General features: G+C 40.6%; 1 protein-coding gene across 1 annotated transcript in view; it reads right to left on the bottom strand.

The window, feature by feature from the left end:
• Positions 1–12,870, bottom strand: part of TMEM117 (transmembrane protein 117) — a 226,433-nt gene extending 213,563 nt beyond the window's left edge. The window contains exons 1-2 of the mRNA XM_054839684.1: positions 12,622–12,870; positions 10,317–10,621 (exon numbers count right to left, since the gene is read on the bottom strand). Coding sequence (XP_054695659.1) covers positions 10,317–10,593 — 277 coding nt within the window. The 5' untranslated portion in view covers positions 10,594–10,621; positions 12,622–12,870. The remainder of the gene's footprint in view (positions 1–10,316; positions 10,622–12,621) is intronic.
• Between the last annotated feature and the right edge of the window lie 5,928 nt (positions 12,871–18,798).

The following is an 18,798-nucleotide window of genomic DNA, read 5'->3' as shown; positions in this document are numbered from 1 at the left end:
ATTCTATATATCAAAGTTTGGAAAATGACTAAAGTTCATAGAATCCTAGACTCATACAATTGTTTGGGTTGGAAGGGACCAATTGGTTTGTAATTGGAATGTGGCATTGCCTATTTATAGGCGCAGAGGCAAGAGGTGACCAGACCACCACTTTGTGGAGAGATAGATTGACTTTGGTCACAGGGTTGAATGTGGTGGTGCAGCACTCCTCAGGCCACTTTGTTATCCCAACATTGTGTTCTTGTCTTGGTTACAAGTGCAGTGATTTGGGACAATCAGGCACTCCCTGAACGTACCTAGAACTCCAGCCACCTGGATCATAGCCCAGTCTGGAAGGTACCAGAATTACCTGACAAGAATTATGGCACAAATGGAAAAAAACCCAACACTGACCGAAGTCAATCATCTTGCAATTCCACAGTAATCCTTCATGAGACCCTTTGAGCTCTCTGGGATTGCAGCAGGCTGTGACCCACTATCTCCTCCTGAGCTGGGACACCTCTCATGGTAGATTTTGTGAGGATTCAAAGGTCATCCGCTGACAAACGCCAATGAAGGAAAAAGTGAGTAATTCACTACAATTTGCGAAGAGAGAAAAATCCTGATCATAGGTTAACCTCTGTGTCTGTATCTGTATCTCTGTGTGTGTGTAGTTATGTATGTGATTTGATTTAGAAAACTCTGTCATCTCGCGTGAATCTTGCCATTTTCGAATCTTTAACTAAGTTGTAACATTTTGATTATAAGAAATTTTGTTGAATGACTTATTTAACTAGCTGATAATTGAGTGTAAGTAGATACCATACAATGTAATCTTGCGATTTACCATAATCGCGTTAATAAATCTTAAATAGCTGCTATCTCAAAATTGTGTAAAATCTATTTGCGACAAATTGGTGTAATCAGCAGGATCCTAAATCAGGATTTGCGACAGCTACTCGCAGAAGAAGGTGAGAGAAGAGCCTGTGCTCTGCAGCAAATGGGCTAACTGTTCCAGGAAAAGTCTTGTCTGGAATAACTGACCAGGAACTCCACAGAAACTCCACATAAAGTATTAGGTTTTAGTTTCTTCTTCACTTCCTATACCTTACGAAATTCCAACACATGACACTGGCAAGAGTGAATTAAGATCCGTATTTTTTTCATTTACATCTATGACCACAGCTAAGCAAGAGAGCTACAATATTTGTGCTTTTTTGTTAAATAAAGGTGGGATCTCTCAAATTTTAGGCCTTGTTCCCTTTTTCTCAAGTAAACTAAAATTAAATATTGTTGCTGATGTGACTCTCTATGAACATTTTCCTTGATCCTGCCTTATCTCTTTCTGCCCTCTCTGCCATAATATCTCACTTTCGTTATTTGTTTAGCATGTCTGACTTTGACTGAATCTTGTACAGATTTAGTTTCTTCTTTACTTTAGTATTAAATGAAAGTATGCTTCTTAGTAGACACACATTGCATCAGTGTCACAGAAATAGAAAACATTACTTAGAATGTGCATAAGTGAGCCTACAAAGCCCTAAGCAGCTGTCCATTTCAAAAGATCATACCTCAGTGTTGCAGATGAAAGATGAATTCAAGGCAATTTAAAAGACAGGGTGACCTCGGCAGAAGATTCTGCCTCTTTTCAACTAAGTTTGTTTTTAAATTTTCAGTTTCTCTCGACTTCAGACAAATGGCCAAAACCAATAAGTTTCCCAGTATCTTAAAAGAAGTAGGAGGCTAAAGACTTGGTAAATTTGGGGGCTTATGAGTACATGTGAAAATTTGAGAAGGACTTGCTTCTTAGTAACAGGTAGGCAGGAACAAAGACTGCTGCTAACTACTACCTTTATTATTTGTCTTCAGAACGACTGTCAAATGCATCTAAAAATAGACATATTTTTGTTTGAATTCTGAACAAATTGTTGGAGGCTGAGAAACTATTCTGGGAGCTATCAGTACAGTCTTTCCTATTCCTACACTTTATCTTAGCATCCACACTGGGCTACTGTCGAATATTGAGCCAGAAGCATCACTGGTTTAACCCACAACGTTTGTAATCTTCTCGGGTCTTAAAAATCATAAATAGGTGATATTCACATCTAAATCATCTACTTTGCCATAACCTACTCAATGCTTCCTTTGAATATGCAAAAGATATTAATTTTTATCATTCTAGGTAGTTAAGTGATAGATGTGTAAGACAAAGGAAAAAGCAGAAGGTACTATGTTATAAGTGGAACAGACAGATAAGGCAATGTGTAAAACACAAAGACATGATTGCTGCCTGCAATTTTTAACTTGTGTCTTAATAAATGCGGTTTTTGCATCTTTGTTTGGTTATGTAATCTCAGAAATCTTAAATTCCTGCTTTGCTGAGCTTAAGGGAGAACATCACTCTAAATATTTAAAATGTTTAGCCATTTATATCAAACAGGAAAACACTCAATGTTTTTCTAATTACCATTGTCATCACTAAAATACCATCATAACCAACATTAAATTACCATCAGCACTTTTACGTGAAAATTTCAAAAGAGTCTTGCTCCCAAACACCTATGCAGTCATCTGCTCTTATGCTGTGCTGCAGAGATTGGGCGGCTGCATAACTACACAAAGGGGAAGTCAGTTCTAATGAGGCCTTCATAACGGCACCAGGGCACCGTAACACGCTGGTGACTGGGCAGTAACGACCAAAGGCTATTTGTGGATTACATGTCAAAGCATTCCTAAAAGGTGGTTATGTAATATATGGTGGAATTGTCTCTGTTTAGTACTAAAATACAGCTGTCTCTGGAGTGGTAGACGGGCAAGACCATCTCACCTTATTTACAAAACAATGGAAATTATAATGCTTTCTCTGAACCAAGCTTTGAAAGAACTTGGATGAAAAGTCCTCTGTTTGTAAAAGCTTCACAAGATGATCGCTTCTTACAATGAGTTACTCAACATGTACTGCTCTTGCCTCAGTTCACCTTGCCCTGAGGCTCTGCTGCTACGCTACCCACACGCCCAGCCTGCCCCGGGCGACTCCTTTCCCACCTGGAGGCACCAGGGAGGGTGTGAATCCTCAAAGCAGAAAAGTCTCTGCTGTTTCTGTCACTCCCTGGCAGGGGTTGTCCAGCGGGGAACGGCGTATTGCCCCTTCTGATGGAAAGAGAGAAAAAAAAAAGCAGAAAACTGTTTGCCAGCATCTGAAATGAGGTTATGTGTCTTGTCTGTCTCAGGAATCATATTTAGAAATGCTGTGTTACTGCCCTACCTGCCTCGTCAGGAACAATTACCAATTCCTCCTCCTCAAAAGTCACTCTGGCTAGTCAGTACATTTACAAATTTTTTAATTTTTCCATAAGCAAAGTATCTTTAAGAAATGTATAAAGCACTATTTGCTAAATAGTTCTTAAATCCTGAGAATGTATTCAAAGTTTTTTTAAAGCCCAGAATGTTGGGGGTTTTATCATTTTGGATTTTTTTTTTTTTAAAAAGGAAATGTATAACTTCATAAAGCAATCACACTGTCTGATTTGGAGTCCCAGCAGGATCACATAAAGATGAACGTTGTCTGGTACGTGAAGGACCTTCATGCCACTCTGACAGCCCAAGAGGATCTTTGAAAGGGCACAGCATGACCACGGAGATGGTGTTCTCCTTGGGGCTCTCCATCGGGCACACAGCAAGGTGATGTTCCACACTAACACCCTCTCCATCTCCTTGCTGTATGGAATAAGGATAGAAGAAATTTGCTCCTGCACTAGGTTGCACCTGCACTATACCTATCAGGCTGCTCCTGATAGGAATAAACTCACTTCTATTTCTGGAAATCGGGGAACAGGGACATATTATTCCTGTAAGTGGCAGGCATCATTCCAAACTCACTCCCAGTCTCAAATGGAAAGAAAAATCTGAAAGTCACGTCAAAAAGATCAAAACACAGAGTTGACACAGCAATATTAAGTAGCAATGAACTTATTTTTAGTTTTCAGTCACTGGATGCTAAATATTCTCTAGAGCCTTCCCATTTCGGATAATCTGACACATGTAGCTCTTCTCACAGTCTCACGCTGCTGCTTGGGGAATGGGAGATGAGCCTCCAGTAGAATCAAAGCTTTCACTGAAGAGAGAAGAATCTTTTTGTAGCTATTGCCTGTACCTCTCCAGTTAAACTCTATAATTTACTACCAGAGGTAATATGGTATCAGACTGATTCCACAACTAACGCTAAGAGCGGACGACGGCAGTTTTCTCATTGAGCCTGAAGAGAGGAAGCAGTAATATGTTATGGCTCTTCTAAAAATACAAGAGTAAAAGAAGAAATCAGGAGGTCACTTGCATGCTTTTTATTTCTATTTCAAAGGTCACTTGTCGTCTCCCTCATGAATGATGTAAAGCTTATTTTAAACTGACATCTTAATTACTGGCAACGTGCCAGAGCTGGAATATGATGAGCCTGCACTCATTCTGTGGCTGGCTGCAAGCTTCTCCCTTTTAATGTGGGGTGGTTTGGGTTTGGTTTTTTTTTTTTGAGGATTCTGGCTCTCAAAAATGCTTGCTCATAGTCATTTGTGTGTTATTATTAGCAAACTGTTAGATTGGCCCCTTGGCACACATTTCGTAGGACCAAAATAATCTTATTGTATTGCTTCAACATTTTACTGGAAACAAAAGAGGTGAATTGACTGTGAAGCAATCACAGTAGACCTTGAATGCCTTCAACAGCATTAACTTGATCATTGTTATTGAAATTCATACTGAACAGGCTCTGGAAGACAGTATTTTTTTACCAGCTATCACATTAGTTGCTTTCTATTAGGCTGAAGTCATTAATGGAAAAGAAAAGGCTGGAACAAAGTTGCTGGGTATTAAGTGACAGATCTTATTGTAATGTAAGATACAGAGCTTGCAACAGAAAAGAATATGCTCTATCAATCAGGTTAGAATTTGATGCAAGTATTGCCATACACCCATCACTTGCTCCTACAGATGGTGGCACAACTGTTCGTATAACTACTATCAAACAAGAACAGGAAACAATCTGGCTGAAAAACAACCATGCAAAAATCTTATCACATCTCTTTTTTTCTTTTTTCTTTTTTTTCAAAACAGATCATGTTTGGTTCATTAGCTATTGCACAAGCACAACTATGAAAGTGATGTGCTGCAGCAATACTAGCAGCAATACCACAGCCCAGATTTTACACTATGACCCCTAATATACCAGGATACTAATTATATATGTATCATTGAACAAATTTATCCTATGTCTGTTAGCCACCTAACAGATTCACATTTGTAGTGCACTATCATCCTGACTAAATCCCATTCTGACTGATTTCCTCTTGCAATCTGCATACCTTCATTGCTTCAGTTGATAACACACTTTAAGTTTCAGCATGAAAGCAGACACTGAAGAGTCTGTTTATAATAGGTCTGCAATATCTTTTAAAGCCTTCCAGATAAGATGTTTGACAAAAAGAGTAATGCTTTCAGACAACAGGTCCTCAGTGGGTGTTTTGTTTGAAACCGTCTATCCTGAAATTGCTCCCAGCACGGCACTGCTGTCCATTAAAAAATTTGCAACATTAGTGTGTACCCACAGCTCAGTGCAATTCCTATAGTGACTGCTTTATTTATTCACTCCAGTGTCTATGAAGCTCAGATTATCATTTAATTCTAAACAAACTGCATACTGTGAACATTTCTAAGAGAGCAACCCATTAAATTAAATATTTATTCAACTGCTCTGATTTGCTTGCAGTATTATGATTCTCCTATTTTAAGAAATATGGCTTTAGTTCTTGTTTTCCATAATTTGTTATAACATAATAAGTATCTAGTTTCCATCCTCATCATTTAGAAAGGAACTTACAAATATAAATCCAGACACACTCATTGGCAATTGAATAAAAACCAGTCTCTATTTCAGAGGCAGGCTTTTAGTCAGATTTTGATACATCTTTATAATCACTTAGAAAAATGGGCAGGTAGATACATGCACGTTTTGTGGTAAGTATGTTTTTAAAAACTGATGTATCTAATATGCAGGATAAACTAAGGATTACTACACATAGAAAACAGTCAAAGCGAAGATGCTAGACTGAGAAAATTAAGATATTATTTTTCCAAGTATACTGCCCATTTATCCATTCTGCTAAAAGTCTATTCAAATGAAAGATGATTTTAAATTTACATGACAGATCATACTTATATACATTGATGCAAAATGCACAGCCTGAACTTTGGGCCAAAAAACCACCCACTGAACTGAGAATTTGGGCCTAAGGTTGGAGTACAGAACTGCAACTGTGCATCCACTGAGAAGCTGCCGATTAAAACATACACTTTCTACGCACTAAATACTGTGTTATTTTCCAGACAGTGCCCTGCAGTCATATGAGAAATGTGCAAGAGCTTATTTAGGAATTTCTTTTAAGTTGGGATTTAAGATTTGAATGCATTTTGTGAATGCATAGCATCATCAAATAGGGTCAGTTTGTAAGCTCTTTCTGCTTTTAATACAGCAGAAAATAAATCAAGAAATCTCTAAGTGCAAAGAAGATACCACTTTTGCCTGCCTCAAGTAACTCTCTCATGCAGAACAAAAAAATAACAGGAGGATATATCTTTTTATTTTTATTTCTCCAAACTTCCAATATTCACCTATGACCTTTCATTTTCCATTGCAAAATGAAAAGCATGGCAGAACACAATAACTAACCAAATAGAAGATAATGTTTAGTGATGAATCAAAAGAATATAGAGGATAACAGCCAAAAGGCAATTTTAAAATTCCATTTGTTCTGACCATATGCCATAAAGACATAAAGAACGTACTAGATAAAGGCTGTTTTCCTTGGAAATACTTATCACAGGAGATGTTTATCAAATGAAGTAAGTTATTTCTTGACTGAAGACCAAGAAATGTAATTGTTTTCTAATCTTGCTTTAAGTCATGAGCAGTGTCTTGAAGAAGTCCCCAAAAAGGTTACTGTTCAAAGGTTGTAATGAATATTATCAACAGAAAAGATCCCACCAGGTTCTCTAGTCAAAATCTCTACTTCTCAACAAGATAGTTTACCTACTCCCTTATCTCTCTATGAAGTCAAGGAGATGAACCCTAAATGATGTTCCCAGCTCTTCTCCTTCCACTTTTAGAAACATAGCATGCTTGAACTTAATTCTATTATTTTTATAGTTCATGACAGTCATGGCTATCAGACAGTGTCTGTCACAGATGGTAAAACTGTATTACAACGTAACTCTATTGCTACACTATTTTTCTAGCTCATACGCAAACTCAGCAGCAAGAAATACAGAAGACAAGGGACAAAAGAGCAGGAAGGGCATAGAGAAAGAAAATCCTTTCCACTCCTCTTCATCTAAAGTGAGATGTGCAGACTAATCCTTCTCAATTTCAATTTGCAGTATACACTGTAAGCCAAGATCTGACAGGGGAAGATTGACTGGTGCTATTTGGTTTCCTGACTGCAGGAAGTTATACACAGGCCACAAGAAACAACCAGTCATAATTTCCTCTACAAACAGAATTTAGCAGAGAAATATCAATAAATGAACAAGGATCAAAAACCAGAATGGTTCTAAACAATTACACATGAAAAAAAAAAAAGGATTAAATAGAAAAAAGGACAGAATCAGCAGTTACTTAAAAAGATTGACTAGGGAAATTAAAAACAATCAAGAGGTAAATTCATAAAGTGCTTGATGCCAGAAGATCCAGAGGGCATACTCAATGAGGATCCCAATAAAATGAGGGATTTCTAGGTAGCGAAGATATTAAAATAGTGGCAAATAACTGGCAGTAAAGATTTCAAGCATAGGCTGTACAAATCTTCTGGAGACCCAGACACACACTCAAGCTGCAAGCCCGCATCATCATCTCATCAATGCGATCGCTATCCACACGAGCTAGTTTACAGCTAGCATGGCCACATCAATCAGCAATACAGTCAGATCCTCAGTCACACAGGCTGCCATCTGCTCGCGGTGTATCACAAGCAACAGCATATTTCCACTGACACACCGTGTGGGTGCAGTCCCATGTTCGAGCCAACACGAGGCAGGGCTGCTGTGGCCCCCAGCTATCTTGGCTGCACAGTCCTTGGCCGTTGCATCGGCATTGGCACCCAAGCGATCGCATCAGTTCAAGGAGCTGCTGTAGACAACAGCAGAAGCAACAGGTTTTCCATGGGATCAGCTGCACGAGCTGGCTCGCTGCTCCATTACAGTAACGGCAGTGCTGGCTCGAGGGAGGCACCAAAACGATGTGGCTCGGGTTAGGAAGGTGGGACTGTGGCAGATCTACATTGGCTTAAATTGCCATGAAACTCAACGTGCAGCAACTAGCCTCAAATCAGATTGTATCTATGCTCATATTGGTCACCCAGTCCATAACCATAAATATCCATAGGCCAGCACTGCCATCAGGGGTAGAAATCTCTTGCCTCTTAGTTCCCTCCCAATTCTGGTCCCTTTTTTGTGCTGTCACAAACACCGTTATGATCAGAGATATGATCTTCACAGAAATAAAAGATGGGTACTGCTAATGTGGGTAAGTTCCCTATCCTGTTTCACTGAGCAGCTGCACAAAAGCACGAAGCAGCAGACACTGAAGGCTGGGCAGACCTTCTCCTTTTGGCAGTAACGCTGATTCAAGTCAATTTAAAATTTATGTTAAGCTATGTCCTATCTATGGTATACACTTACAAATCCAGATGGAATTATCGTAATAACCTACCTGGATAGAAGGTAGAGAAATACTCTGTAGTCAGACTAGAACATATTCCCCAAAAGAAAAATTCACATTTTGATGAAGCCGCAACCTATAACAACTTGTTCCACTGATTGTCTACCCTGTCAGTCAAAAAAAAAAAAAGTGCTGGCTATTTGCCACTTCAAAGCGCTGGACCTTGCAATACATTTGCCAGACTGAAGGTTCTGTCCTTCAAGTCAAATTTGAGCAAATCACCCTCTAATCTTCCTTTTATCCTCTCAACCCTCTCACTATTTTTTCCAATTTTATCATCAGTTTCATTACTTTTCCCTAATCTTCTCCAATTTAACAAAATCATTCCTCAATTGTGGAAGCCAGAATTGAAAACATTATTGTGAGAGTATTTGTTCCAGAGCTCAGGAATTAAGGTAAAATGTCCTCTTTATGGGGACATTTTACATTTACCATTACATTATGGCAAAATGTCCACTGAATAGCCATCAAGATGCTCAACCATTTTTCAGAATAAGCGCTTCAAGAGAAGTCTGTATTAAGAGAAGTCTCTTAATGTGGCTTTGCTTGTTCGTTCCTTGACATAACAGCTTTACATTTGATTTATAGAAACAATAGTGGTGCTCTCTCTCTATCTTAATAGGGTGAGACAGACTAAGGAAATGGCCTATCGCTCATGTGCTTCGAGGTGTTCCAGTAACCATCCATCCTGCAGTCCTACCAATATAAGAATATAGGACTAGTCCATCTGGACCAGCGATGACACACCTAGAATCGGGTGTTTCAAAGAACGGTGCAGCTGGCAGGGGTGAAGCAATGTTCTCCATGTTTTCTACTTATCTCTAAAACTTAGAGACAGCCTTGAGCCCTCAGATGCAACATTTTCTACAACACAGTTAAGACAACAATACGTACTTTTATATCTCTATATATTTACATCTAAGTTCTCAGTGTCAATTTAATCCAGGGTCATTCCACTCCTTTCAGTCAGTCCACACGCAGTAAGTTCCCCGGTTTAATCACATCTTGTGTACGAAAGCATTTACTGTCATGTTTTTTTCCATTTCCTACCTTTCCATTTCACCAACTCGCTCTTGTACTGAGACAGACAGGTCCTGCTTCTCTAGAATTCCTGTTTTCACGTGGGAGCTCTTCAGCACAGCTCTGCTAATACTAACAACAGCCTGTGCTTCCACTTACTTTTGACAAGACACGTAGTGTCGCCGCCCCAAGGAACAATGCCTTTTCTGCAAATTGCTGAGAAAATTATATAATAAGATTTAAAAATTGGTCTGAAGATGCAAGGGAGTATTTTTATAATATTGAAAATCACTGACCTCTCAAGTATTTCAAACATGTCAGCTTTCACTATTTTTAGCCTTTTTTGACTGAAATCATTGTGAATTATGCTCACATAAGTAGACAAGACATTAATTTCCACAACGATGTAAGCTTTGATGTACTGAGTTCTATACAGCTCTAAACAGTTGAAGCGATTAATAGCAAATCTTACAAAATTGCACTGAGTAGAAAGCTAAAAGGAGAAGTCAGAAAGCCATTATCAGGAAGTCAGTAGGTGCATCACGTAACTTACCAAACAGGCGCTGATGGAAGAGAAATTTCCCAGCTATCAGTCCTGTGAGAATGGCAAGCAGCCACAGAAACACCTTCAAAAATCTCCAGCCTCCTCCTTCAGGGTATTTATTTGTTACAAAGGAGAAACAATTACCAACAACAATAACATTGGCTTCAGTCTGACTGTGAGATACTGGGTCCTCAGCAAATATTAAGAAGTTAAAGAAGATCACTAAGTAAGCCACAACTAAGCGAGACCACGGGTGCTGGAAGTAGTAGCGGAAGTCTTTATCCATCCTCAGATGCTGCTGAACTGTTCTTTGCCTGCATGTAAAGACACAAATACACAACGTTATATATACCCAACATTCTCAGAGCTTAGGAGATACCTGCACATTACAAAAATCAAATCACTGTAACCTTGTCATCAGTAATCTTTAACACTTCAGACTTGACTAGCAACGAAAGTTTCAATCAAAAGATACTGCTAGATCCAGGTAGAGAAAAAACTGAAATTTCTGCCCATTCCAATCTAAAAACAACAAACAAAGCGTATATAAATTACAGCACAGGATTTTTAGTCTCAAACATTTCTATGCTATCTCTTTAAAATTACAGCTCCATAATGAGGTATTAAAATACAGCGTGTAAAAACATGACAGGCTACATGAAACTCAGAGTGCCTTTCCAGCCACATTCCAAAAAATACAACACAGATTTCACAAATGTTCATACTAAGCCTAAACTGAGCCTTTCTCCTTATAGGAGAAGGATGGAACAAGCCCCTAAGTCCAGCGAGGTCTTCTACTGACTCATCTCCTGCAAGCCAACAAGCGCATACCCCAACAACATCAGAAACTTGTGTTTACATGAAGGAATAACATGATGGCAAAGTTGCTAGAATTAATCCTTGCAGGTCAGGCAAGTCTGTGGAAATCTTTTCACTGGCTTCGGGGAGTACCCCTATAATTAAGCATATTTTCAAAAACGGAAAATAAGAGTGCCCTGAGCACAGACTGTTTTGTACGAATACAAAAACTGCATTTTGAAACTTGCTTACTTATGAAGTACTGCTATGGAAAAATGCAGCTAGGCACGGTTCATGTTTCAGTTGTTTGCCATTTGATTTCTTTTTCTCTTATTCACAAGAAATTAGTTGTTTCATCCTGTTGAACCACTTTCTATGCACAAAGATACAAGGCCTTTGTGTTGTGGAACACCGCAATTATTCAAGGGACACAGAGTGTAGGAAGAAAAGAAAAAAAAAAAGAGTAACAATATTGCTTGATTATTACAGCACAATCCTTGAAGGATACGGTGTACTTAACCGAACGGTACAGATTTTTGCAAATGTCATATGCCCTGCAGGAAAAAAACCACACAAACAACAAACCCAAATCGCAGCAAAAGACCTAAAATAACCAATCAATTACTCATTCCTTCTTGGACTTCTGACTAAGTATCGCTTTGCAAACCTACCAACAGCTTGAATTACAATGTCTCCCTTTAGGTAGTTCCTTCAAAATTACTTAGCTCTATAATCTGATTTATATTTGTAAAATTACAAGGAATCCTGTACCCATTAAATCAAAAGGATAAAAGAACCTCTCAGCAGATTCAGACAATGCATTCAGAAAATAATAAAAATCAATACTGTCCCATTATGCATAACTTACATATGAAAAAGAGAGTTTAAAAGTTGGCACAAGGAAGTGTCAGCCCTTTGAAAACTTTATGAATAAAGTGATTTAAAGCTAGGGTCATTGGCCCAGCAGCCTAAGAAAATACCACTTCGGGAGATTAAACTGCCTTCAGAGCCAAAAGGATGCCCAGAGCTATTTTATGTTCTCCTTTCCTCCCGTTAACGGGAGGAAAAGTTTGGGTATTTCCTTACGTGTATGAACCACCTTAAAGCCCGAATGGAGCTGGAGATAAACAACTATACGTCCCGGCATTTTTGGCAGCAGTCGGATACCCGAGAGTTATTAGACACCCAGCTGAAGAGACAGCTTCCTAGGAAGCGTTTTATAGCATAAGAAGCCGATATTGGAAATAGCAGCAGTGCTAAATCGCTAATAAAAAGCCTGCTCTCGACTACCTCAACGCCAAAAATGAGGGTGCCGAGAAAACCGCGCACCACACGCCCATCGCAACCTGTTAAATCGACCCATTTCCCCCTGCCCCCCCCCCCCGGCGCAGACCTGGGGACCCGCGGCCGCGTTACCCCGCGCAGCTGCGGCCGCCCCGCCGGGGCACAGGGCCACGGGCCCCCGCAGCGCCGCCGGGCCGGGACTGCCCGCACGCCCGCTGCCCGCCTGACTCACCGCGACGGGGGATCCGGCGCCGCGGGCGCGGTGCTGCTGCGGCGCGGCTCCGCGTCTGCCGCGGTGCGGCTGTCAGCAGCGGGCGGCCCCGCTCCGCTAAGCTGCGCTGCGCGCCGGCAGCCCCCCGCAGCTGCCCGCGGCCGGCAGGGCCCCCCAGCCCCTCGGGCGCTGACAGCGGCGCTGGCGCTACCGCGGCGTCCCGCCCCCCCGGCCGCCACGGGGAGGGAGCGGCTGCGGCGGCGGCGGCTGTGCCCCTCCTCTCCGCTCCGCTCACGGGCGCGGGCGAGCGCCGGGGGAGGGAGTGCGGCCGCGCCGGCCCCGGCAGTGCCGCAGCCGCGGCGGCAGCGGGCGGCGGCGCTGCGGCAGGGTCCCGGCGGCCGTGTCCCGGCGGCCGTGTCCCGGCGACCGTGCCTGTCCCCGCCTGTCCCTCCCCCGGAGCCTGCCAGCGAGGACCCGAACCGTGCGCGTTATTCCCGCGGGTGTCTGTATTCCCCCTGGAAAATGGTGGCCTGGGAGCCACGGGGGCTTATCCAGCCAGGGGAGGTGAACGAAAGCGGAGGGACACTCAATTCCCACCGGCCAGACTTCAGCATTAAGTCAATTAGCTGTAGAAAATTACAAATATGGGAAATACGGGGTCAGATCTGGAGGCATACTACCCCAAGGCAAAAGCACAAGGTTGGCAGTAACAGCCAGATCACTCAAGAAGATTTAGGAAAACCCTCATGTTTGGGAGGGGAGGGAGGTCTATATCCATTTCACTTACGTGGGAGGGGGCTATCGTGAGGCCACAGCCCAGCTCCAGGGTGCGCACACAGTCGGTATTGTCACTGTGTCAGGCAAAATGCCTCTGTGCAGTCTGACAGAGTTGTTGACATTGCACTTGAGCCGAATTGTCAAGCAAAGCCTTTTTATGTGGGATGTGGTCCCTAGTGCCAGTGTGCTGGTATTGCTGACATCCCAGGAAAACGTTTACAGGATGCTCCGAGCATTGCATTATGACTGGGTCTTAATGCAATATGTACTAGTTCTGGTCATTGCTGAAGACGGGTAAAACCAACCTGAAGTTGCTAGATGCAGCCTCGATGTATTGTTGTGAAAAGTCAAGTAACTCTATTGGAGCAGCTATCTGAAATACAGCACCAAACTTAAAACATGGATATACATTTAGCTGCTTCAGGCCAAGGTACCGAGGAATGTGGTTGAGGTCCACAGAGGAATGTGGAAGGCTCTTCAGGTGAGTCATGTTGTGAAAGACCAGCACAACCAGAACAAGCACTAGATGAAGACCTGTGAATCCCTTCTGTACTTAGGGCAAGATGGTTTTATACATTTTTGTAAATAAACATAACTGTATTGAAGGTATCTGACATAATGACCACGTTATCTTTCTCGGTAGAATAACCTTAATTTTAGGTAGAAAGATGCAACATTCAGTATTTATCACTAACCCCCCAAGCAGTAAACAGACAATTAAAATATTCAGAGACAAAAATATCATCATGCGCAACAAGAGAATGCAGAAATATAGCGTACAGCACTGCCTGTTCATGCAACAGTTCTGTGTGCACTGCCATGCTTGCAGAACTCAATCTCCTTCTGTTCAACAAATGAGAATCCAGAGAGAAGGAGGCAGCACCCACCACAAAAGAGATCACACTCTTCATGCACCTACACACTAAAAAAAATTCTCCTCAGCTCAGATGGAAACCCATGCTACAAAGTGTCCATGAACATTTTCACGTAGTAAATCAGTGAGCAAGTTTTTGAAGCCACTAAGTCAATCAAATGAAAAACACCTACTTTTCTATTAAAGTAACCAAAAGCATAAGTGCACCATATACCTCCCCCAAATTTCATGTTGCAATTGCTTTCTTAGATGAAGCTATTATTTTTGCAGAAAGTGTAATATTTCAACTCATACATAAAAAAACCTGGACCACTCCTATTCCTTTTTTTTTTTAATCAAGCAATTAAGATTTAGTTGATGAAATATATACCTGAATAGCAACCATTAAATAATCTAAGTAGGCAAGACTAATCAGGCCCACTCACTAAAACCCAGGAACTGCCAGCAACAGAAGAAGAATATAAACAAACTCTTATCTATGCAATTGTCAGCAAGTGAACAGGCCAGCAGTAAAACTAGTTAAGTTGAACCTAAAAAGCAGGTTGAATCAGGACAATGAGTCATCTTGAAATGCTAGTTTCCATACTTGTGAATGAAACTATTTTACCAGCACTCCTACTACAAAATAGAACTTGTGTAAAGGCTATCATTTTACACTCAGTTTCTAGCAGAGAGCTGTGAGTATTGAACTAACCATATATGTATCTTACGGCAGTATCGATTTTTGTAGAGTCATTTTACACTCAAATATGAGGAATCAGCCTTCTGCACATTAGCCTGTAACTGGAAAGTTCTCTTACAAGACTCTGTTGCCTCAGACAACTCTCTCTGGTGCAGGAACACGTGCTGAGCTAGAGTATGTTCCAAAATCATGATGATGTGCTAAAAGACAGGTTTCTTTGCTTTTCTATGCCAAAGCAAAAATGCTAGTTTTCTCAGTGAAAAAAACTGCAGGTCCAAACTAAAAAGACTCATGTAATCACCCTATTCAAAAAGAAAATAAAAAGAAAATGCAATTCATAATAAAATCCTGTGTATCCAGGACTGAAAGGTAATTCTGGAGATTGGAAAAAAATGCTACAGCTTCATCTGAGAAAGGTCTCTGATATCCCATGTTATCTATACCAATTATGTGCTTGGCTGCTTGATCCACAAAACTGTGGGTCACTTAACACCCATGAAATTTCACAGAATCATAATGTAGCTGAGGCTGGAAGGGACCTCTGGAGATCCTCTAGTCCAGCCCTCTGCTCAGAGCAGGGTTTTGTCCAGTTGGGTTTTAAGTATGTCCAAGGTTGGAGACTCCACAACCACCCTGGGCAACCTGTTCCAATGTTGGACTACTCTCACAGTAAAAAGGTTTTTTCCTAAGTTAAATGGAACTTCCTGTATCTTGGTTTGTGCCCATTACCTCTCATCCTTTCACTGGATAGAACTGAGAAGAGTCTGGCTTCATCTTTACTCCTCCTATCAGGCTTTTAGACACACAGATGAGATCCTCTCCCTTGAGCCTCCTCTTCTCAAGGTTAAACAGTCCCAGCTCTCTCAGCCTGTCCTCCCACTTCTTTCATCTGTGGTTGCACAAATGCCTCTTCCCTGCCTTGCTTCTTGGAAAAAGTACTTCACTCCCTCAAACCTCAGAACCCCATTACTCAGGGATTGTGCTCCTAATGTATTTTCCTTCCATCCTGCAGTTGTGGGTTGACCCCAGCCAGCAGGTAAGCACCCACACAGCTGCTAGCTCACTCCCCCGCCCCCTCTCCCAGTGCGACAGGGGAGAAAATAGGAGAAAAAGAGAGAAAACTTGTGGGATGAGATAAAGATGGCTTAATAAGTGAAGAAAAAAAAGTGAGAATTAAAATGTAGTAAGTGAGGATAAAAAAAAAGTGATGCTAAGGCACTCACTCACCCCAGCCCAGAAGCAGACCGATGCCTGGTCAGTCTCTGATAGCCAGCTTCAAAGCCAACCCCCATCCCAGCTGTGTCTCCTCCCAACTTCTTGCCCATCCCCAGCCTACTCGCTGGCCGGAGTGTGGGCAGAGGGGGAAAGAGAGATAGCCTTGATCCTTGCAAGCACTGCTCAGCAATAGCCAAAACATCGGCCTGTTTTCAACCCTGTTTTAGCCACAAACACAGCACAGTATTGCTGCTATGAAGAAAGTTAACTTAATCCTGGGCCAGATCCAGTACACCTGCAAAAAACATTCTTGGAACTAAAGACTCCCCCCTTTGAAATTTCACAGTCATGGTTATGGGAACTTGTCTCAGCTATACCACTTAAGATCTATTCATTATCTGCATCCCCAACGCATTTCTTGCTGTCTAAAAGAAGAGAAAGCAGCACATTAAAACGTGAAATAAATGGAGAAAAAACCAAAAGCTGGCAACAGCGTATAACTAAAGAGTTAAGTAATTTAAGACCTTAGAAGTAAGAAAAGGCAAACAAATATATCCCGTGGAAAGTAAGTTAATCAGAGATAATGACATTGCAAATACTAGTACTGTTGTACTACTAGATGTGAAAAAATAGAATTGTCTAAAAGAAATGTTTCTATTGCATATTTGGAAAACATAAACAGTGTTTTCAAATTATGTAACATTGAAATACTTGGCATTAAATCAGTAATATGAAAGGATAGTAAACAGCAGCAACTTAAATTAAACATTTATTTTTAAATGTCAGGTCAAAGAGTTATTAGCAAAATAAATAAAAGATGTGATAGACAGCAATGTTAATAACTAAATTTGTTTGCTAACAACTTTTGAAATGCTGAGGAAATTGCATAGAACTAGCAGAAAGTGAATGTTGTAACAATATTTAAAGGGTAAATAGGATGACCTACTTAATTACAGGCTTCCAGGCTGACAGCAAGCATGGGCAAAAATCCGGGAAAGGCAGGTGCAGATCTCAGTTACTGAAAGAAGTGGAAGGGAGAAGAACCGGAATAACCAAACGGAAGACAGTGGTGCAGGCTGTGCAGCCATGCAGTCACACACACGCATGCACGCACATGCACAGCCAGAGCAGTCACCAGGTTTAGTGATGATTTTGGCCCAACTAGTGCCTCTGTTTCTTCAAGAACAACCAGCAATAATACAAGCTGACAGAACACACTCTTTGAAAACTTATTCTGATGTCACTTTAGGATATAATGCATTAGTTTGGTTAGATCAGTACCGATATATTTATATACCTGAACTCCTCAAGGTATTTATGTGATCAGATACCTACTGACATTTCAATGAAAGAATGAGAATGACACAAAATCAGCCTTAAATGCAATACACAGATGAACTAATAGGCTACCAAGTCATGACAAAGGGCCTTATTTCTGGTTCTATTTAACATTTTTCATTAATGAAACAAGAAAGAGATTGCAAATTACCTAAGATGAGGGAAACTAAAAATAATAGCAAAAGGACACATTTTTGACACTAAACCTCTGGACTCTTTGACTCGTTGGGTACATCCTAAAAGATTTCAAACCAAATGGTAATGTGAATAGGAACAAAATATACCTGCTGTTTCTATAAGGCAGAAAAAAAAATGAAAATCAGAGCTTGGATATAGATTTTAACAAATATAAATGATGCTCTAGCTAAAAATGTCAGTGGAATCTTGGGATCTGGGTGATTAATATGTACTTTTTGATCCTTGTGAAGCGAATTTTAGTTTACCAAGATGAAGTAAAGGGATGGTTTCATCACTGTTGATAGGTTAAATCACAAAAATAAAATTTTCAGCAGAATTTAATACATATATCTAATTTTGCAATACCAATGGAACTTGGGACAAAAAGCAGTAGGAAAATCACAACTCTAAGTGACCTTTTACATTCTGTGAAACAGAACTTCAGTCCTGGAGTCAAATGATAAAGGGCTACCAAGGTTAAAGCAGCAGCTGTACTGGAAGTTTTGAAGACGATAGTCAAATGATAAACAAAACTTACATTTGAATTAAGTAATTGCTTCCATTTATCCAGACCAAATTTACTCCAAGCAAGCATGATTCTACTTCAAATAATATATCCTGATTTCAAACAGACAGACAGCACACACCTAGCCTAGATAAAATCACTAAAGAACTGTCTAGTGAGGTGAATTTACACCGCTAATTAAATACCTTTTAAGTGCATCTGCTGGCCATATGGATGCTTTCAACTCTCAGAACAACTACATGTGAGTTCAGTACTAGGAAAAGAAAGGAATAATCAGCTTGCAGCTACTTTGATAGTTGCATATACAGAATTAGAGAAATCACAAATTAAGAAAAAGGGCAATCTGCGTTCAGCCTTCCATGGATACTGCATAACCACACTGTCCAACTTTATTGCAATGGTAAAAGAAGACGTCAGAAAAGTAGAATTAAAGCTGGAAGACAAAAGGTCAGAAAAATAGTAAGTGGTAACAGCAGATCTTTGGGAGAAGAAAATGTGCTCTAATATTGTTGAACTCTATTAGGAAAAATATAACATCACATTTTGTTTAGTACAAGATTTATATTCTTTTTATATCAGCAGAGCTCAGATTTCCTATCTGAAAGGAAA

The sequence above is a fragment of the Grus americana genome, chromosome 1, assembly GCF_028858705.1.
Source record: "Grus americana isolate bGruAme1 chromosome 1, bGruAme1.mat, whole genome shotgun sequence".
NCBI classification, from domain to species: domain Eukaryota; kingdom Metazoa; phylum Chordata; class Aves; order Gruiformes; family Gruidae; genus Grus; species Grus americana.
The sequence above is the reverse complement of the archived record's forward strand: the minus strand, read 5'-3'. Positions and strand labels throughout refer to the sequence as shown.